Genomic DNA, 22539 nt, shown 5'->3' on the forward strand with positions numbered 1-22539 from the left:
GTGTTTGGTTAAGAATGGTTAAATGGTTAAGAATATTGGAGTGTAGTTGTTACTGTAGAATCAAGAGTAAAATCTCTTCTACAGTGATGAAACTATATCTCCTAGACCAGAGGTGTCAAAACTATTTTACATCAAGAGTCACATACAACCCACTTTGATCTTAAGCAGCATAATGAAGAAAAATAGCTGTGACAAAGAAAGAAATCTGTCAGCATGAGTCTTTGGACTTTAACTGTAAGAAATAAATGTGTACCATTACAGAGAAAGTTCGGGTAGCTCAAACCCAAAACTGTCAGGTTTTGGGGTTTGTTTTTTTTTTTTTTTTTTTAAATTAAACTGTAGTCATAAAAAACCCAGAAATTTCTATAGTAGAAAGTGAAAAACAGAAACTATTCTGTCATTTGATTGTTTATTGCTTAATTACTTTGCATAGTATGAATGGCCTCCCCATCTTCCTTTTTCAATCTGGACAACTTTTGTTACTTTCCCTCAACCCCTGGACCTTTCAGGGGAATGTAACACATGATTGTCTGCATGGTGTAACCATCAAAATAAACTCCAACCCCTGTCTGCATGAATTCTCAGCAGGGCTGAAGATTCAGCTCCCACATACAGACCACATCAATAACTGCCATATTGAATTATCTTGCTGGCCAGAAAGAATTGCATTGTGGGACTGATATAGTCCGCTGGTCTAAGTTTAAAACCCCTGTCTTAGACTATTAGTCGTTGCTGCTTGAAGATTCTCCTATCTGGATACATCCTATTCAAACTTGAACAGTCATTTCCCGATCACCTCCTGGGTTACTTCTTGGAGGGAGGTAAATTGTTCTCAAGCATCTTTAGAATTTTCCGGACTCCCTTCTCGACTCTGCGGAAATGTAGCCTCTTCCAGAGGCTCTGCTGCTGTTGATGCCCCCACTCCAGATCCTCGAGAAAGACCTGCAAAAAGGAACAAACGGGCCACTGGTTTTACTGACACACACCTGACAATCACTAAAGAAGTCACTTGGGTTAGTGAGGAAATGTTTCTTCCATTGAAAAGACAATATCTAGATGAATTTACTTGGGGTTTATGGGATTTCCTTACCTAGATGGCAAGTATCATAACACTTGTTTATTGACATTGTTAGCTGGTGTAAGAAAAACTTGAATCTAACAGACTTGTTAAGACTTAAACACTATCCAAATAAACTTTCATATGATGTGAAAATTTGATCAAACTGTTTATTAAAAGGAAAGTAGGATCTTTAGGACATTCAGGCCTTACGTTAGATGGAGAAATGTTATCTTATAACCAGCTGCTGTTGTTTAGACCGCTCATTGTCAGCTATCGGGATGGTAGGGTCGCACATTTTAATCTCTTGACAATGAGTTACTGTGCCAATATAGGGAATAAATAAGCATGTTTACGTGAGTTTTCATGTGTCAGAAACTCCAGTTTAGAAGGTAGGCTTGAGGTAATAATGAAAATATATGCATACAAATGTGGAAATGCTACATATAAACTTAGCACACAAAGCAAAGAAATTTGTATTTGGTTACTTGTTTGTTATAATAATGCTTCTTGGCAATATATCATATACCGTTTGAAAACTTTTTTTTCCCCCCTTAGGGGTGTCAAACTCATTTTACTTGTTGGTAACATACAGCCCACTTTGATCTTAAGCAGCCGGACCAGTAAATTCTCCATTCTGTCAGTGTAAAGAAGTTACATATTTAACTGTTTTTCTACATGATAAAGAAAAAGCTGCTGTAAAAAAGGAAGCTGTCAGCACGACTCGTTGGACTTAAATCATAAGAAATAAATGTGTAGAATGACAGAAAAATTTGTGGTAGCTCATTGCTCAGGGTCTCCAGTTTTTGTGTTTGTTTTTTTTATAAACTGTAGCTGTAACCCTCCTCCAGAAATGTCTGTAATAGAATATTAAAAACAGAAACTTTACAAGTTACAGAGGGTTTTTTTGGGTTTTTTTTTTTTTAGAAATATAGCGTTTTGTATATTTATTATAAGTGTTTGCAATTTGGCATAAATTGTGAAAGGTTAAATTTCTTCAGTATTAAATAGCATAAATAACACTGTACACACCTTTAGTAAATTCAACAGTAAGTATATATAAGAGAAAATATATATTACTGTAATTATTCCTACAGTAAATTCTTTTTACAGTAGTAAACTGACCCAGGTAATACTGACTAATGGCTATAGAGATTTCTTTCAAACTTTCTTCAACTGTTTTGTGAGACTGGCAGTGAAAAGAAAAAGGATTGTTTTCCTGAGAAATCATTAACTCAACAAAAGGTTACTATGTTCTTATTATCCTCAAACAATTTTTAGATACACGTGCTTTTAACTTGATTCACTTTCTCTTAACTTTCTTACAAAAGGCAGCACTAACTGTTTATAAAGATAGAGGAGTAGTGTATTGTCATACACTGGTTATTAGCTTACATTGGGTATTGAGCCCAACAAATGTTTAAATAATAGTTTTTATCTTCTGAAAATTATTTGTTAATGCTGTCACTGTTAATGCCATTAGTATATGATACTAATGTTTAACTGTTTGCTATCTATCCTGTGAAGAGGTTACCTAATATTACTAGCAAGAATAAGTAAAGTAAGTTATTTAAACATATTTTGTATTTGGAAAAGTTTTGTTTTATATTTTCTTTCTTAAAGCTTTTGGCCCGAGTCACTATTTGTGAGGTGTTCACTGGAGCCTTTTGTGCCTCGTATCTGGACTAGGTTTGGTTTGGAACTGTTGTGAAAACTCAGCGGGTGAGTAAGCTAGCGTAAGTAAATTAACTGAAGTCAACCTAAGCGAAACGACAAATCTAAGGTGCATATATGTTCCTTGTGAGTGATAAAACTTGCAGTTTTAGAATCTGTCAGCACTCAACCACATGTCCTTGTACGTCAGGTGAACATGGAGAAACGCATGTACATCTTTTTGCAGAATCTGTTTACCTGCTCTTTAATCGTTTGCTGTTTAACCTCTTTTGTGGTTGTTGAAATGGTTTTGTGAACTTTTAGCTGAGATTCTGACATTTCTGTGGATACCACACATGTCTATATTTAAACAATAGATCTGGCAGTACATCCCAATAAACTGATGTTCTCCCTCTCCCCTCTGGTACCAGGACCATTGGGGTTCAACAGGGTAACTGTTAAATTACAGTAAAACTTAATGAAAATACAATAGAAGTCCAAATGTAAACAATTTAAAAAATATAAATGGGCATACATTCAGGCCTGTGAGACTCATTTAGACACTCAGACACTGAGCCATGGCTCTGCAGACATTTCTGCATCTCTGCCATTCAAAGATACTTTGTAAAATTTATTTTATGCAAAATTTAATACTCAACTATAAATTGAGTCTTTCTCAAGAAAGCAATTTTCTATTCAGTGTTTTCATGAAAGCCTTATTTTTATGGATGTGCTACTGCTAGGAAGAATGTACATGAGGTTTAAGGCCTGGACAAGTTTGAAACCTTTTGTCCTCCTCTACGGTGGCCCTGAGAGGCCAAACGGACTGCAACTTAAGAAAACACCAGCAATAAGAAAAATGCTGCAAAAGCACACAAAACACAATGGAAATAGGAAAAACAACAACGGAAATAGGAAAAAACTGATTTCCATAAGCACAAGAGAAGTGTTTCTGGGGAGACAATAACCCGACGGACTAGTTGCAGGAACCCAAAACATGGTAGGTGTGTTTTATCTTGATTCATATAATACTGATGACGGATTTTTAGACTAATAGTTAGGCTAACACACTTACCTCTCATCTTTTTTTTTCTCACAAAACCGATAGATCCTCCACTTCTTTTAAGTGTCTCCCAGCGCAATTCTTAGCATATTTTGTTTCCTGCAACTTGTCCGACCTAATGTTGTATGCTCCTGTGTGCTGGGGTGCGCTCTAACATACAAAAACAACAAACAACTGGACAAGCAGGTGAAAAACACCAGCTGGCTGGTCTCTCATGTCTTGTTTATAAACACTTAAACACAAGTATCTTAAAAATACTGAGCTCAACCTATTATTTAAACAAAACAGGCTTTTAAAAAACCCACACAGTATGAATCCTATTTTTTTTTAAATGACATGTTTTATATACATTTTTACATTTATATTATACTGTATGTATATACCTTTAGTTGCTGTATGACATGCTGCTGATCCCAGGATGAGGCGTTCTCTCGTATAACACTGAGAATGGGATGCCAGTTCTCAGAGAGGTCTGTCCCTTCAGTGACAGAAGCCAGGACCTTGACCCGTTGGCCACTGTGGCTACGGGGAACACCTTGGGCATACAGGGACTGCTTCGCCACTTTACTGAGAGGGTTCAAATATAAACTGCACAAAGACATGGACAAAAAAAAATTCTTCAGGGCTTACATGAATGACTGCATGCTTTTAGTGTGTCTCTGAGGCCTTTTGCATTTCACCATTGGTAGCCCATTTTAAAATGTTCTTGGTCTCACTCATAGGAGTAATAAATTGATAAATTCTATCAATTATCTGATGACACAATATCAGGGTTCCCAAAAGGTTGAAACATTTTGTCTTCTTCAGAATGAAGAAGTCACTTGGATGAGTGACAAAACGTTTCTCCCACTGAAAACGCTACGTCCAGCTGAACAGAATCAACCTTTTGGGATTTACTTACCTGGACTTACAACTTACATTGTGCATGCATCAAAACAATATCAGGGTTTATGATTCAATATATTGCCAAACAGTAAGTAAGGTGCTTATTTCATGTTATGAAAACTTTCAGTGTTCTTTGAAAAAAAAAATACAAAAACAAATATTTATAATGCAAAAAGGACAGTGGAGTCAGAATTTATTTATAATGTAGTCTATGCCATACAACATTATAGCACAACTCCACCTCAAAGAAATGTTTTCAATGATCTTTGGATATAGTGAGACGTTTCTTACTGTACAGTCTGAATGCTGGGATGTTCTCTACAGGCATCTACCAGAAATAGAGCTGCGTCGTCTCCAATATTGTTATAGGCCACGTTGAGCTCCTGGAGTCTTTTGTGTTGTTGGAGCCTCTTAGCCATATCCAGGACACCCTCATCCCCCAGCCCAGTGTGCATCAGGGACAAGTTTGTCAGGGACTGATTCTCTGGCAGGGCTTCCACCAGGATTTGGACTCCAGACTCCAGAAGAGGGTTGTCACACAATCTGGAGAACACAATGGAATAATGTGGCATTTCTGGTTTGGTCTAGGACCAAGAATAAACTCCATGTGCAAATGGAGGTGTTAACCAGGGCTTCGTAGCAAAACTACAGGCTAAGGACTGTAACTGTGGTCAGTAGCTAATTGATGATCAGAAAAAAGTAATAATAAATAAACCACAATCCAATGGTCAGGTCATTAGCAATAAACACTGAATGTAACAATAAATGAATATGAATAAAATAGCACAACACTGTTGTTAAAAGAAGAGGGAATGCTACACAGTGATAAACTTTTCCCATACATAATTAATGTGGAAGAAAGACATTTAGCAAACTGAAAATAATGTCAATGGAGATGTTAGTTTGCTCTTTTAAACCATTAATTCATAAAAAAGAGAAAAAAAGAACATGTTCAGAGTAAATTTGATTAATAACCATTGACATGTTCAAAGATATAATATCTAAAGATATAAAATTTCATAGACTGACAAATTTGACTCTTTTTGGAAGGTGAAGTTCCACTTTACTATTACACTGTAGAGCACCCTTAAACTGTGGATCAAGGTCCAGCTTGTGTGTCTGATTGGATACCATTATATTGTTTTGAAGAAGAAAAAAATACAAACAAAAAAAGAAGAAATCAAAACAAAAAGAAAATGAACACGGTGCTTGTCATTATTAAAAGTCTTCCCAGCAAATTAGTGTTAACACATCAAACAACTCAGAAAGATATCACTTAAACCTGTGGTGAGTCACAGGTTTAAGTGTAATCTCACAGGTGAGTCTCTTTATTGTCTTCAGACTTGCCTTAGACAACAAGGGAAAACATGGAACTAAAAAGTAATTTGAATGATTGTATTCACTAAATTTATGACTCTGTTATTTAGCTTAGTTTAGCTGAAATCTTAATTCTGTCTATTATTTTGACCGTCTCCCAGATTAGGCTGATAGCTTTTAGTTCATCTATGAGACTCCATGTCTGCTTGGGTTGTCCTCTCCTTCACGTTCCTGGTAGTTTTTAGTTTTATGTGTGCCAAATAATAAAATATAATTTGATATTTTTAAAAAACCCATAACAAACAGCTGTCAAACAAAGCATAAGACAGCTTAACAAAGGTTGACCTATACAGTCCTGACCAAAAGCATAAGACCACTTGAAAAATGGCAAAAAATCATATTTTGCATGGCTGGATCTTAACAAGGTTCCAAGTGGGGCTTCAACATGCTACAATAAGAAATGGGAGTGGGACAAAACATTGTTTTGAGCATGCAAATTTATTAAAGAACCAGACGAAAGTGCGTTGCTAGGACTGATCGGAGGCAAATTTCATTTCAAAAGACTACCTGACAGAAGCCTTGATAAAAGCATGGATTTGTGCAAAGTGTCCAAAAAAAGAGTTTGCATACCACCAAAGTACTTCAACCTTACGGTACCATCTAAATGCAAAACATGTTGCAGCGAGCACACAAACTGTGGGAGCTATTAGCGCTAGCAGTCCCAGTTTGAGTACCAACAAAAGGTGTCATCAGCCCAAACGTGATGAAATGACGGGCTTCAGGAACAAAATTAGTAAGCCAACATTGGACAAACTTACAAATTCTCTTGCAAAATGGATTACTCTGGACTGTAGACCACTATCAGTCGTAGAAGATAGGAGGTTAGAAAATGTGCTATAGTTAGCGTCAGGTGATCTAACTTTCCAACTGCCAAGCCAAAAGACTATTTCAAGTAAAAATCAGCAGCTTTATCACACTGAAAAGCAAGCAAAATAGATGCATTACAGACAGCCCTGCTCATATGGAGGAACTACACCAGGAGCAAACAAGACTGTGGCAACAGAAAGAGCCACTCGCACAGGATTTTTCCACACAGTGGAATTCAACGCTGGATACAGTTTCTGGTCTACTAAAGAATCAAGAGGCTGTTTTTGCTGCTTTAGACAAACAAAAGCACAAGCTAGTTATTTTAACTCCATCAGAGCTGGTAAAGCTCCAGAAGCTGGTGACTGTTCTTGAGCCATGCAGGTAAATAAAACTATTTTTAACTTATTGTTACTGTTTCTTCAAAAAGTTATTGTGTAGTTTAATAATTACTTTCTTGAACTATCTACTACAGGTTTGTGACTGAGCTTCTTGGAGGTGAGACATATGTTTCATGTTCAGTGGTTTTATCGTCTTTCTGCCACCTGCATCACATCATGGAGGTCTTTGATGATGACTCAAACACATGGTGAAATTTATACTGCCTTCACAAAAGACCTATCCCAACGTGCAGCTACACTCAACCATCAGTGGCTCAAGATAGCTACTGTGCTCGACCCACGCTTTAAGGATTTATAATGTCTTGAAAGGGGAGAGCAAGAAGAGGTTTGGACCAGGCTCGAGGCATTGCTGCAGGAACAGTGTAAAGATGCCACCACAAAGAAACCAGCAAAGACAAAGAGCCTCCTCCTCTCTTCATTGTCTTCAGACTGATTCAGGATGAGGAAGCCCTGTAAAACAGGCCCTGAATTTGTACAGAGCAGAATCCACCATCAGCGAGAAAGACTGCTTGCTGCAGCAGTGGTCCAGTCGAGCAGGGACCCACCCACAGCTGTCTGTCATAGCCCGCAAGTATTTGATTAGTCCTACCACTTCTGTCCCATGTAAGAGAGACTATTCTAACTTGCAGGTCACATAGTAACAAAAAAGAGAGCTGCCTTGAGCTCTGAAAATGTGAATAGGCTAGTTTGTCTAAGTAACTGGCTGAAAGAGATGGACGGTAAATAAGCATGGAGCTTATTTGAGTCCAATGGTTTTGTTATTTTTTTTGCACTAAAATGGTGATCACACTGTTTTAACAATGTACAAAATAATTTTGGCTAAGGTTACTCAGAGTTTAAAGGTGAAGCTGTTCAAATAACCTTTTATGTTTCTGCCTTATTTTTTTAAGAAGAAAAATTGCACTTTATGTTGAAATTTATATTATCATTATTTAAATACAATAGCATTTTGAAAATGTACTTAAACTACTTAAAATAACACTATTTTTAAGTCTGCCCTATTTTGGCCAGGGACATTATTTTTGTTTCTCTGTTTTGAATTGAAATGCAGTTTAAAGAACTTGAGTTTATAATATTCATGACCATGTCCATGATTCTGTCGCCCACTAAAACCCTTTTTAATTAAAAAAACATTTGCGCTTTGGGACAAATTTTCTTGTCGGATTAATTAATTACTATACCCATAATTATCTGCCTTACTTTTTTAATAGAGTCCCACCCCTAAACTCCTTGGATTTCAAGTTTCAAGTGATGTTCTGACAATCTGGTAGTGTTCTAACTTGTATCGTGTTTGCAGTTGCAATGTAAAACCAAGTTGCACAACTTTTTCCTCATTTTTCCAATATTTATGCATTTTCAAATTATGCAATCAAATTCTGAAATCTCTTAACTTTGAATACTTAAAATTAAAAGACAGTGGCAAAGTAAAGACATGACTCCTTTGGTTACCTACATTTGGGCTAAAAATATCAAAACTGGAATTAAAGTATAGTCTTACTTCAGAGATCTAATAACACTCCTGGGGTCTAGCAGTAGGTCTCTCAGCAGACTGCAGGACTCAGGACCAAGGATGTTAAACTGCAGACTGAAGACAACAGAAACAATTACAAGCAAGCGCACACACACACACACACACAAATATATACACACATAAACATATATTCATTAGAATTAAAATTAAGACTGAAATACATTTTGTATTCCAATGTACTAGTATGTTTCAATTTATTCATTTATTTATTTTTATTTATTTATTTTTTACAAAAAAGCTTGAAGTTGAACCACTACTTCAATACAATATCTATTATTCTACTTAAGTACAGAGTGTCTGTACTTTTGCCACCTCTGCTCCTTGATGGTATGTATAATGCTGGTCAGTGTAATGCTGGACCCATTCATAACCCATTTTCAGTCTTATAGCTGACGTAACGAGGTCCAAGATTTTACGGTTAATAACGCCATCTATTGTGCCCTCAATGGAGTCAACTCATCCTGTACCCTTAGAAGAGAAACAGTACCATACAGCCAGGGTACCCTGAGGGGAGCTGAGTTTCAGGGGATCAAATATTTCAGACTTTTTTGCAGCATGTTTTTTATTTTTCTGAATCTGACTTTTGATTAAAGTGAAACTACCAGAACTACCATTGGGTTGTGATCTTTGTGATTTTTATGGGCAGCTAAACTGCAGTGCATCATGCTGTTGTCCAACACAAAATAAAAGCAGTTCTAGTAGCTATTATAGTACCATCTACAACATTCAACATCATGCAATATGCATTATGCATCATGAACTCAGGCTGCTTTTTATTTTGCAAGCAACAAGATCATATATTAACTTTCAAGTCTCACTTGAGGCTGTATGTTTGTCTGAAGGCAGGCCACAGCATCTGAAGCATGTCATTAGTCAGGAGACAGGAGGATAGGTCCAGTTCTTCAAGGTAGTAACTGTAACAAAGCACCACACGATGATTGAAAAGACATCAATAATGAAAAACAAATAGACAGCTCCTTTGTATCCACATACACAGTCTCATATCAGCAGTACATATACAATATACACTATTAAAACTGAAGTAATAACTATGACCCCAATGGCAAACATTTTGGGATGCTGTGTAGTGACTCTATTGTCGAATGATTGCACTCTTCACTCTTTCCTTATGGCAGATAAGGTTTCTATAAAGCTCTTCGCCCTATTTCTGCTGCTTATATATGAAATCTCATTCTTTTGCCGTTTACCCAAAACATCTGGGCATAAGTGAGGTTTGGGTTAGACTCAGGAATTCTAGAAATCACTGTCTGTGATCACAGTTTGCAATGTCATCAACAGATGTAGGTCAGAGGCCAAAAAATATAAAACCAGTTTTGTAGACTGTAGAATCCCTAGGCCAAATCTTCAGATGAAGTCTGCTATTCATTGCAAGAACTAGAGGAAGTAACCCAAAATCTCCTTTTCATCGAACTTTCATACCTCCCCCCTCTCTTTCTAGACTTCACATCTTCTGAGATGACATCCAATCACGTTGCTGAGATCTAATCACCCGATGTCCAGCCACATCTTATCATCCTCTCTATCATTCTGACCTTTTATGATTTCGAACAAAACTTTAACTTTAAAATCACTTCATTACATTTTCTTGTTTTCTATGTTATTCTCAACATAGAAAATTCTATTACATATGAACATTCAGTCACATGTGAATATACTTCACATTATGTTTCATTCGGTTCATGCAATTCATCTTCCATTAGATTTATCCTCAGTTCATTCTCAAGCAAACATCCATTTTAGCATAATCCTTTTTTATTCAAATACATACCTTTTCTCATTTTTTCCTCTTCATAACTTTGTGTTTGATAATCCCACCACACAATACAATTTATTTAATTAAATCATATATTTGACACCTTAGACATTCTTTTACATTAGTGGCTCCTTGGTGTTGCTAAACCCCCCCAATCCTTCTCACACACCCACATGCATACACAGCTTCCAAGGTCAAGCTCTCAGTGAGAGGCCTATTCTAGGCCTATATTCTCTTATTTGTTATATTGTTTAAAGTTATACCCGATTATACTCTGATCAGTTTTCAGCAATTACCCATAATTAACTATCAGCAAAATTGCATATGAATTATGTTTCTGTGGTCACAAATTACAACACTTACAATACCATTTCTCTTATTCAGAATTATGCATAATGGGTTGGTGACACATTTTTTGTCTTCCACATTCCTGCAACCACAGAGACACTAATCTGCCAAGGTTGAAGTTGGGTCATGTCTATGCAGATAAAATACAGACATGAGAATAATTTTCATTACACAACTCATGTCTCATTTAATATATTATTGAGACTTGTACATTGGTTGATATCTTTGATTAATAACACAAATTATTTACTATTAGCAAAAGCACAAATAGAGACCTTTTGCCTGCATTTCACCTGCATTTATGTATATATCTATCTCCCTAGCACTTTTAATTTGAATTTTTAGGTTCATTTAAGTGTTTGTTTTACAGTATGTTTCGCACTAAGTACCAAAGCAATTTCCTAATGTTGTATACCTTCTCAACATTTGGCAATAAAACTCTTTCTGATTCTGATTCTTTTACCATCTCTTGGATGTAAAAGATTTATTTCCACCTCTTTTGACATAACATACACATACACAGTCAGTCAATCTCTAATCCAGTTCCTTCAAATAATAATTTACCTTGCAGGGGTGCAGGAAAGCACAGAACTCAGTATGAAACATTTAAGTGAAGTCATTCGAATGTTGGTAAGGCGGATAGCTCTGATTGAAGTTAGAACCTCTGCAGTCAGTCTGGGGTTCTGGAACTCATATAGAAGGACCAACAGATCCATCAGCTCTTCTGGTGGTTGTGGCTTGTTAAGCTCTAGTGTCAAAAGAACACATACTACATGAAAATATGCAAGACAGGTTGCCATACACCAATTACAGACACAATTTCTATCTTTAGAGTTCATTTATCCCATATCACATAAATGTTTACAAGTAAATCTGAGTTTTATGTTCAATTTCTTGTTTTCTAATACTTTTGTAAAGTTCTAACGATAAGTATTTGTTTTGTAACTGTTGCAGCTTTAGCAATTACAGAACATTACTCTGTAGGCAGATTAAGTACTTTGTTTCACAAAAGAAATATCTAAAAATAACTATGTTTGATTTATAATAATTTTCATATTTGCATGGTATTTTGGTATTTTGAGACCAAGCAGAACAATCACTGTTGTTGTGTTGATGATTGGGTTATTGCTGAGCAGCACAGATCAGATATATCTGATCCTGACTACCATTCAGCTGAAAATCATGTGGTCACTGGCCCATTGATCAGTGCACATCTAGATGAAAGGTTTATCTAAAGGGTATTTAAAACATTTTTAAGTTCAACCTATGAAAAAGTTCAAACATCAAATAAAAATAACAATTTGAGCTACCTAAACATGAATATATTTATTATATAGAAAAACATGTTTTGTTTTTTTGTTTTTTACCTCTAACAAGGTATTTCCTAATGGCACGGGTGATCTGGGCCACAGTGGTGCTTTGAATGCTGCAGCCAAGTTGTTGGAGAAGCACACGGTTACCATAGTGCAATAGCCCACCCATGAAGATAGGGTACAGCTCAAAAGGTTGACGCTCACTGTACTGCTGTTGCTGTGGGCCATGGACTCCTAAAAGGCTTTGCTCTACCTGGTCAAGAACATCCTCGTTGTAGCTATCCTCAGTGCGGAACAGCTCAGCTGCCATGGTTCTGGCTATACTGCCTTTGTTGAGACTGCTGATTTTCTCATAGAGCTTTGGAAAAAGCTTAAGAAGATTAAATACTGCAAAAATTCGGAGGGGAATGAACTTAGAAAAGATGTTAACAAGGGCATTGACATCCTCACTTGCCTGACCAATGGCCACAGACACTTTGTTGGTGAGCTTTTCAAGAGCGGATTTGTTCTCTCCTAGAACTACATAGAGTGCTGCCAGGTATTCTTGCATGGCTGGGACAGCAAACACATACTGCCTCTCATTGTTTTCCCTTAGGTCTTGTGATATACATTTACCACTTTCTATGGAAGGAGCCAAAAAGAAGTCTAGCACATCAGTGCGGAACATGGCCAGCTGACGAAGCTCCTCATCTGTCTTTGTCTTCCCTCCTATCCACTGCTCTAGTTCTGCTTCTGAGAAGGATGTGCGTTTGTATGTCACACCTTCAAATGCAAGCTTACCTACTGTACGGACAACATATAACATCAGAGAACTTTGGTGTTCCTGAATGGGCATGTTCGTCCCTGCTCCTGTACCCAGCACTTCACCCCCAAAATTGAGCCTGAGGAAACTTGTGTAAATGCCAGTTAGCGTGCGGATGGGGGCTTTGGTATTGGTAAAATGCAGAAAGTGTAAAGTTGCACAAGTGAGCCAGCAGTACGATGGAAGGAAACATGCAGCAGCAAGTTGGCTTTCTCTCTGGAGGTTAAGGTAAAGCAGTTCTACAAGATCCTGGGCCTCTTGGTTATATGCAGTGTCACTCTGCTTTAGAAGGCGACTGGTGAAGTACGCCCGCTGGCGTGATGGGTCATTAAAACCACATATCTGTGCGTAACGAGTAACATACTTCTGAGGGATACAGTCCAAAGCAGACAGTCTTGTCGTAATCAAGATGCTGGTCTGTGAAACATATAAAGTAGACAATAAGTGCCATTTACAAACAGTGGGACTTACAAACTAACAAACAAGGCTGAAAATTCACTTCACACCACACTTCAGTTTAATTAAATTTTATTTATACAGCGCCAAATCACAACAAGTTGCCTCACGGCGTTTGAAACGACATAGCTATCTGGATCTGAATTACTTGTTATACTTTCTTAAGAACATGATGTATTTGAAGTGTTTTTATCTTTTATTCTCAACTGGAAAAGGGTTTGAAATAATAATCCCAATAATTCTGCACTTCAATATTCCAGTACTAGATAGACGTGATTAACTTTTGATGTCAAAGTTGGACTTAAGGCCATGACTGGTGAAATTTTCCAATCCTAACTGTTTGATTAATCCAAACAGACACATGCCGCCAGTAACATAACATCTCAAGCATAGGTCTTAAAGGTACCAAACGGATGAACAGTCAGGGTGCAGCCTCCATTTCTACCTGTTCATGTTTCTAAAGTAGAATTACTCCGTGATCGGTTTAAAGTCGCTTTGTGCTTGTTTTCATCTTTATTTTGTGTTCATACTTAAATACTAAGAGAATGATCATTGGATGTAAAAAGTAATAGAACAAATCCCTCCTGGGATTAACTAACATAGTGGATTAAAAACTGCATGTGTTCTGTGTAATATGTGTAAGATTTAAAAAATAAGATTTTTTTTTTAATTATTAGCATACTTTTCCAAACTCACTCTTTTGCTAAATGTTACTGTTATTTATTTTGCTTGTAGTTTTAAATAAAAGACAAGAACCTGGTCAGATTTGAAATCAAACAAAAACCTGGAGCTGGTACATATTAGCTTTAGCCATTTTTTTTAATCACTACCTTTAGTTAACCTGTTTTGTTTTTTTTCTTACCTCAGGCAACAGATACTTTCTTAGCAGGTTTACCACAACTACACTCGGAGGCAGTCCCTCATTAGGATCACTGCAAAGCTCTGAGGCTCCAATTCGGAAATCCAGTTGCATCTTTTCCATTCCGTTGAAAAGGAAGAGCACATTCTTGGCCTGGTTTCCCTCCCCACTTAGAAGGGGGTGTTTTTTCAGGTGTAGGTACTTCCTGCTTACAAGGTCTCTTAGAGATGTAACCCTGTGTAAAAGAGAATCTGAGTTTTTAGAATTATAAAAAGCAGTGTGACACTTTGGGTTGCCAAATTTATCAATCAAATTAAATTATAGAAGAATACAAAAAAAATGATTGATTTTGCAGTATTTTTCAGATTATTTTGGTACTAGCACACTCCCAGTAAGGCTGTTGGAAAATTAAAAAAGCATGCAAAAGACCACGAGGATGATGAAAAATGAAATATTTGCTAGAGGAAAGCTCCAATCATAACTGATTTTTTTTTTTATTCAAGGCTTGGAGATGGTGAAGGCCAACATTTCGCTTCTTTCGCAGAAATGACTGTCTTCTGATAACAGTTGGCACTTGAAATCATGCAGCAGTACTGCTTTAACATGCAAGCACAATCATCCAGCTGATTTTGAAGTTGAAGTTGTTGTTGAAGTTTATCTCAACATAGTGTTTTCAGGCAGAAGAAACATTTTGCCACATATTATTTAGATGATGTCCACCCACAAAGGCCTGTTCAGCAGGCCTGGATGAAAAGGCATTTAGCCCAGGTCATCCACTAATTAGAAGCCTGTTGGACAATTGTTTCTGTTGAGAATTTGTGCAAAAATCACTGAGAATAGATTAGTGTATTGTCTGTGATCATCTAGCCTGCTTCTGCTTGTAGTGCTCTGAGGTTTAGTTTTTGTGGTTTTAAAAACCTGAATTCAACATAAGATGTTTAATGAGTCTTCCTAGATTATTTCTATCCACTACACTGACATTATACTGTGAATGAATCTGAGCATTATCAGCTTAAATTCAAATTCATTTCTACTACAGTTGATTCAACTTAAGTCTTAACATAAACACTGCAGCAACAGTGCACCAGTCCAACACAGTGCTTTACTGTAAATCTATAACAGTACAGTAAGCCAACCTGTTTGTCCTGCACTAAACTGAAGAGTATTTTCATTTAGCATATGAAAAACACAAAGTTAGTATAATTCAGTTTGTTTTGCAATATCAATTCGTTTCTCAATATCAAAAAGCAAAACTTCAAATCATATTCATATCCAATATCTAATTTAACAAATGAGAACTTATAGTTCATCTGGCAAACTGTTGATAAACTACCTTAACAGACATTTGTTAAGCTCATAGAAATTTTGCTTTTGGAATTTTTCTGCTGCTTAAAAATGCACCCCAGAAAGGGGTGCAGTGCCGACTCTGGGTCATGGTGTAAGGACCTCAGCCATTCAGGGGATGCGTTTCCTGCCAGAGTGCCAGCTGGTGAATGAGCCAACCATTCCAAAACTGCCCTTGCACCCACTACCTTTAATGGACGTCCTGTTTGAGTACATCAGTATGGACCACATCGGATATAATTTCACCAGAGTACACGTCGATATCGCTTTGTATTAGTTCAGGTGGATTATGCAACGTGATATCCCAAAGCAGTGCCACGATACACCATTCCTGCAAAGAGTGTAGCGCGGGTGCTGTTTCAGGTCATTTCCCAAGTCAGCATTCTGAAAGAGATACTGTCTGACTAGGACACATTATTCATGTCTAACATACTAAAGGAGCTGTACGGGACTGACAGGGTAGTGGAACGGCCGAATAAGACTTAAGTCCATGATTCTTAAGTTCATTCACAAGGATGTTTGCAGTGCAGGAGGCAACCTATGTGTCCACAGGACTTTCTCAATTTGAATTCTCAATTTGGCAGGAAGCTGCAGGGGGTGCTGGACCTAATTAGGAAAAACTGGGGGGGAAGGTCTAAGCCCAGGGAAAAATTAAATTCAACTAAATTTGCGTTTTGGACGCAAAGCTACGCACACTGGGGAGGTTATCATGAGAAAATGTGCTCCAGGCCCAGTAACATCAGCAGCTCCTGTACAACAGAGGGACAATTTTCACCTAGTCCTACCACTTTAATACAGATTTGAAACACTTCCTGGTGTGACGATGCATTAACAGCCCTTTGGGTTACCTGAACATAAAAGACAAATTGCTCAGAAGGAATTGGCTGAGATGCTATAAATGGGAATAATCAAAGAGTCACACAAAACACGTGGTGAAGGCTCCATTGTCTTTTTGGTGAAAGAAAAAAAAAAAAAAAAAAAGGATTTCTACGATTCTATGATGATTTTATCAAGGTAAATCAGGTGTCACAATTTGGTGCTTATCCTATGCTTGGGTTAACTAGCTCCTGGCCCAATTAGGCACTGCTCGTCTTTTCCGGACACTGGATTTGACCAAGTGCTACTGGCAGTTTTGCTTGTCTCCAAAGCCCAAGGAAAAGACGACCTTCTCCACTCCGTAATGTTTGTACTCAATTGCCACACTTCCATTCGGCTTGTTCAGAGCCCCGGCCACTTTCCATCGTCTCATAGACTGGGTGCTGCATATGCTTACTGCATATGCATGCTGCATATGCCACCACCTACCTGGATAACATTATCAGCCATAATGACGCCTGGGTGGCGCATGTGCAGCAGTTGACCACAGTCCTGGAGTCCCTGAGGCAGGCAGAGCTCACAGCCCACATAAAGAAATGTACGGTTAAACCGAGAGAAGTTCAGTATCTGGGTTATGACTTGGAGGGCGGGCAGCTGTCACGTCCCATGACCAATAAAAAAAAAAAAGAGGTGAGGTGGTTCTTGGGGCAAACAAGTTTGACCGAGCTCCTGTTCAGGGTTGGCCATATGCTTTGGACTGACAGCGGATGATTGTTATTCTTTCATCCTCAGTAGCACTGTAAACCTGCGGTGCCACTGCAGGGGAGGCGGACACAGCTCATGCCTCGCCGGCATAGAGAGTCTGTACTGGGTCCTGTCATTACCGTTGTTGTGTGTGTTGTGTATGGCTGTGAGCTGCAAAGCTGCAGCCGCGTGTAGATATCAGCAACCATGAATAAAGAATGCTGAAAAGCATTGAAATATGGTCGGGTCGGTCATGCATCGTTCACAGCATGTAAAATGGTAGTTGTGAAAATAAAAGGCAAAAGTAAATTGAAACAAAAAAAAGGTAGACAGCAAATGAATAGCCACTGACCAAATAGTGTCACCTAACAATGACAATCTGCATTATTGCAGGTAGATGGAAGCAAAAGTATTATGACTATTATGACTATATTACTCCTGTTCTAGCTTATTTTCAATGTCTTCCTGTTGTTTTAAGAGCAAACTGATTGCAGAAAAAATCTATGTAAATCAAAAATGCACTCACCGATGGCAAAAATGTAATCACCGCAAATCTATGGTATAGACTATATGACAATTTTTAATATTATCTTAGGTAATACAAGAAAAAAATAAAAAAAAAGGATTTATCAGGTAGTGCTATGCTTCCAGAGACTTGGTATTTACTGATCAAATAGTAGCAAAAGGTAGGCTAACACTTATACATCTTGGAAAACCAAAATGCATCTTGCACAACAGTGCATTCAGATCATAATTCTGATTGCAAAAGCTGGCAGACAGGACCGAATGAAAAAATGAAATGAAATATAAATGAAAATGTACTTACATCTCCCCATTCCTTATAAAGTGTTCAGTGTTGTGAACTACTTCATCTGCTAGCAACGGTATTTGCTGTGTGGCTGCATCTCTCATGCAGACAGTCTGTATTTGATCCCATTATAATTTATAATATGCATCAGTATACAAGTATCAATTTTACTGACAACCCTAGTAATTGTACTAGTTTTTGTTATAATTTTGATCTCCTGATGTCAATGTGTATGTGTGCGTGTGTACAGGAGTGTGGAGGATAATTCAAAATAGTGCATGAGGGTTAACAAAGAAACAATTTGGTGGTCATTTGTTAGCCATGACCAAGTGCAATAAAATCTTTGCAACAAGTTTAAATTAGTCTGAAACCATAAATGCGCTGATGCTGGCTTGCCCCAAACATGATTACAAGGGAAGCTAATAGTAGATAGAGAACTACCTGTTTTCCTGCTGAGTTCTCCTGCACTTTAACTGAAAGGTCATTGAGGCAGAGTTAAAAGCATTCTGTCAAACTAAATAAGAGAAAATAGATGTAATGTGCAAACTAAAACACTGTTTGTCAGAGATTTGAAATGTATATTAGGACCTAAGAAAATAAAAACGATAAGTATAACAACCAGTACATTAAATCCCAATCAATAAAGTTGTGCCTCTATAAATTCTCTACATGTGATAAAAAAGTAAGAGAAACATCTTACTTTGAGAGCTGACTGAGGTCCTCACAAGAGAAAGGAATCAGCAGCTGAAAGTGGCTCAGAGTGGTGCCAGCACACCAATCTAGCACCAGCTTTCGGACCACTGTACTTTTCCCTGTTCCCACAGCACCATAGATGAGGACATTGAGCCCCCGGCCCTCACTCCAGGTATCAGTGTGCTGAAACAGCTGTTCCACAGTTACGGAGCGATTACAGTGTGTTTGGGTTTGGAATGGAGAGCAGAGCAGTCCTGCCCTCTCCTCAGCATCTCTTTCTAGGATCAGTGGGTCGACATGCATGGTCTCAGGGCTGAAGAAACCTCCAAACTGTTTTTCCTCCTGAGGAAGGTGGCTAAACCATAGGAAGAGTTTTCTCTTGTGGATCTCTATCGGGTCTATAGAGAGAAAGTAAAAGGAGGTGTTTTTATTCTTTAAGTGGTAGATTTTCTCAGATGTGATGAAACCTTATTTAAGTGGAAATGTAATGAGTCAGTAGTCCAGCACCAAGGCACCTTATTAATTAATTTAATATAATGATCACATTTAATCTGTTTTATCCTGATGTACAGTGCTGTGAAAAAGTCTTTTCCCCCTTCCTTTTTGGACTCTGACCTTGAGTTTGAGATCACTGAGATCCAAACTACTCAAATGTTTTTAGTATAAACAGTACTGTGCAAAAGTTTTAAGCAGGTGTGAAAAAATGCTGTAAACAAAGAATGCTTTCAGAAATATAAATGATTGTTTATTGGCCCCAAATGCATTCTTGCAGCAGGACAACGACCCCAAACATACAGCCAAAGTCATTAAGAGCTATCTTAATAACTTTGGCTGGAGAGGAAATGGCGTGTCACAAATTTAGAGAAAATTTAGAGGATCATCATTTAGCCTGGAGAAATAGTTTGCTGCTTTATAAGAAAGCCCTTCGCAAAGCCAGAACATCTTACTATTCATGACTGATTGAAGAAAATAAGAACAACCCCAGGTTTCTCTTCAGCACTGTAGCCAGGCTGACAAAAAGTCAGAGCTCTTTTGAGCCAGCCATCCCTTTAACGCTAACTAGTAATGACTTCATGAACTTCTTCACAAATAAAATTCTTATCATTAGAGAAAAAATTACCAATAATCATCCCACAGATGTAATATTATCTACAGCTACTCTTAGTACCATTGATGTTAAGTTAGACTCTTTTTCTCCAATTGATCTTTCTGAGTTAACTTCAATAATTACTTCCTCCAAACCATCAACGTGTCTTTTAGACCCCATTCCTACAAAACTGCTCAAAGAAGTCCTGCCATTAATTAATTCTTCGATCTTAAATATGATCAACCTATCTCTAATAATCGGCTATGTACGACAGGCCTTCAAGGTGGCTGTAGTTAAACTCAAAAAGCCATCTCTAGACCCAGCAGTCTTAGCTAATTATAGGCCAATCTCCAACCTTCCTTTCATATCAAAAATCCTTGAAAGAGTAGTTGTCAAACAGCTAACAGATCATCTGCAGAGGAATGGCGTATTTGAAGAGTTTCAGTCAGGTTTCAGAGCTCATCACAGCACAGAAACAGCTTTAGTGAAGGTTACAAATAGGGATGGGCACCGGTTCTGACATAAACGGTAGCAACCAGACCGAAAAGCAGCGCACATTTTGGTGCTTTATTGCGGTGCTTTTTTTTCCTGAGCCAATTCTAGCCAATCATTTTACGTTTACGAGGATAGTAGGCGGGGCCAGGTACGTACGTTCTTTTAGAGCAGAGCTACAGATTAAAATTGCCCAAGGCGAAGAGATCAAAAGTCTGGCTGTACTTCACAGCAAAAGATGCAAACTCAGCAGCCTGCAACAAGTGCTTTAAGCTGATACTGTGATACTGTCAAAGGAGGTGACACCTCAAATCTGATGAAACACCTGGCGACGCATAGCGTTGTTTTTTTTAAAGCCGAGAAATGCGCCGTGTTTGATAGCTTGCTGCAAGACCTCACACCGTGCACATCTACTGCGGGTGTGGTGCCTGGTATCGGACCCGGAGTTAGCAACATCCCCCAAAAACCCGAAGAGGAGAGTCCTGGCCCCTAGCCCTGCCAGCGTAGCAGAAATGATGACGGATTATAATGGCAGCAGCAGCCGTTCTTCTCTGCGTGAGTAGCTTCATGTTGTTCGTGTGTAATTTACGTTGAGTAGGCTAACCACGTTATTACATTAATGCATGTAAGGTGAACTAGCAAACACCGCCGTAGTTACATGCGGCTGTCTTCTTGTTTGATGGCAGATACTCCCTTCACCCTGGCCAAAAAAGCTAAAATGACCAAAGAAAAAGTGGAGAACAGTTAAACATGAGAGGTTTTTGGACAAAGTTTGTGTTTTTTCCATTGTTTAAGCACTGCTTCCAGCCAAGAGTGAGACCATATATGCCCTATAGCTGCAGAAAAGGCTAACATTGTTATGTTTTTACAAAAAAAACCAGCTGAACATGAGAGGTTTTTGGACCAATTTTGTGTTCTCCATTCTTTAAGCACCGGTTTGAGCACCGTTTAAGCACCGGCACCGTTTCAAAAGTACCGGTTTGGCACCGGTATCGGATAAAACCTAAACGATACCCATCCCTAGTTACAAATGATCTTCTTATGGCCTCTGACAGTGGACTCAGCTCTGTGCTTGTCCTGCTAGACCTCGATACTGTTGACCATAATATCCTATTAGAGCGATTAGAACATTCTGTAGGTATTACAGGTACTGCGCTGCAGTGGTTTGTATCATATCTATCTAATAGACTCCAATTTGTACATGTAAATGGAGAGTCCTCTTCACACACTAAGGTCAATTATGGTGTTCCACAGGGTTCGGTGCTAGGACCAATTCTGTTTACATTATACATGCTTCCCCTAGGCAGGATCATTAGAAGACATAGCATACATTTTCACTGCTATGCAGATGACACCCAGCTCTATCTATCCATGAAGCCAGGTAACACACACCAATTAGTTAAACTGCAGGAATGTCTTAAAGACATAAAGACCTGGATGGCCACTAACTTTCTGCTTCTTAATTCAGATAAAACTGAGGTTATTGTACTCGGCCCTGAAAATCTTAGAAATATGGTATCTAACCAGATTCTTACTCTGGATGGCATTACCTTGGCCTCCAGTAATGCTGTGAGGAACCTTGGAGTCATTTTTGACCAGGACATGTCCCTCAACGCACATATTAAACAAATATGTAAGACTGCTTTCTTCCATTTGCGCAACATCTCTAAAGTTAGAAATATCCTGTCTCTTTGTGACGCTGAAAAACTAGTTCATGCATTTATTACTTCCAGGCTGGACTACTGTAATTCATTATTATCAGGATGTCCTAAAAACTCACTGAAAAGCCTTCAGCTAATCCAAAATGCTGCAGCAAGAGTACTGACAGGGACTAAAAAGAGAGAGCATATTTCTCCTGTTTTGGCTTCCCTTTATTGGCTTCCTGTTAAATCCAGAATTGAATTCAAAATCCTGCTCCTCACTTACAAGGTCTTAAATAATCAGGCCCCATCTCCTCACTTACAAGGTCTTAAATAATCAGGCCCCATCTTATCTTAATGACCTTGTAGTACCATATCACCCTATTAGAACACTTCGCTCTCGCACTGCAGGCTTACTTGTTGTTCCTGGAGTATTTAAAAGTAGAATGGGAGGGAGAGCCTTCAGTTTTCAGGGCCCTCTTCTATGGAACCAGCTTCCAGTTTGGATTCGGGAGACAGACACTATCTCTACTTTCAAGATTAGGCTTAAAACTTTCCTTTTTGCTAAAGCATATAGTTAGGGCTGGACCAG

General features: G+C 38.2%; 1 protein-coding gene across 2 annotated transcripts in view; it reads right to left on the bottom strand.

Annotated features, from left to right (window-relative positions):
- Nucleotides 1-329: 329 nt before the first annotated feature.
- The window catches only part of nlrx1 (NLR family member X1), a 35075-nt gene continuing 12865 nt past the window's right edge, over nucleotides 330-22539 (bottom strand). Inside the window, exons 4-12 of one of the 2 annotated variants that reach the window (XM_019345047.2) lie at nucleotides 18736-19126; nucleotides 14327-14558; nucleotides 12261-13425; nucleotides 11458-11641; nucleotides 9590-9685; nucleotides 8739-8825; nucleotides 4950-5201; nucleotides 4157-4361; nucleotides 330-942 (exon numbers count right to left, since the gene is read on the bottom strand). In XM_019345047.2, coding sequence (XP_019200592.1) covers nucleotides 805-942; nucleotides 4157-4361; nucleotides 4950-5201; nucleotides 8739-8825; nucleotides 9590-9685; nucleotides 11458-11641; nucleotides 12261-13425; nucleotides 14327-14558; nucleotides 18736-19126 — 2750 coding nt within the window. In that variant the 3' untranslated portion in view covers nucleotides 330-804. The remainder of the gene's footprint in view (nucleotides 943-4156; nucleotides 4362-4949; nucleotides 5202-8738; nucleotides 8826-9589; nucleotides 9686-11457; nucleotides 11642-12260; nucleotides 13426-14326; nucleotides 14559-18735; nucleotides 19127-22539) is intronic. The other variant, XM_019345049.2, reaches the window with a different exon arrangement.

This window comes from Oreochromis niloticus, linkage group LG14, assembly GCF_001858045.2.
Source record: "Oreochromis niloticus isolate F11D_XX linkage group LG14, O_niloticus_UMD_NMBU, whole genome shotgun sequence".
NCBI lineage: Eukaryota > Metazoa > Chordata > Actinopteri > Cichliformes > Cichlidae > Oreochromis > Oreochromis niloticus.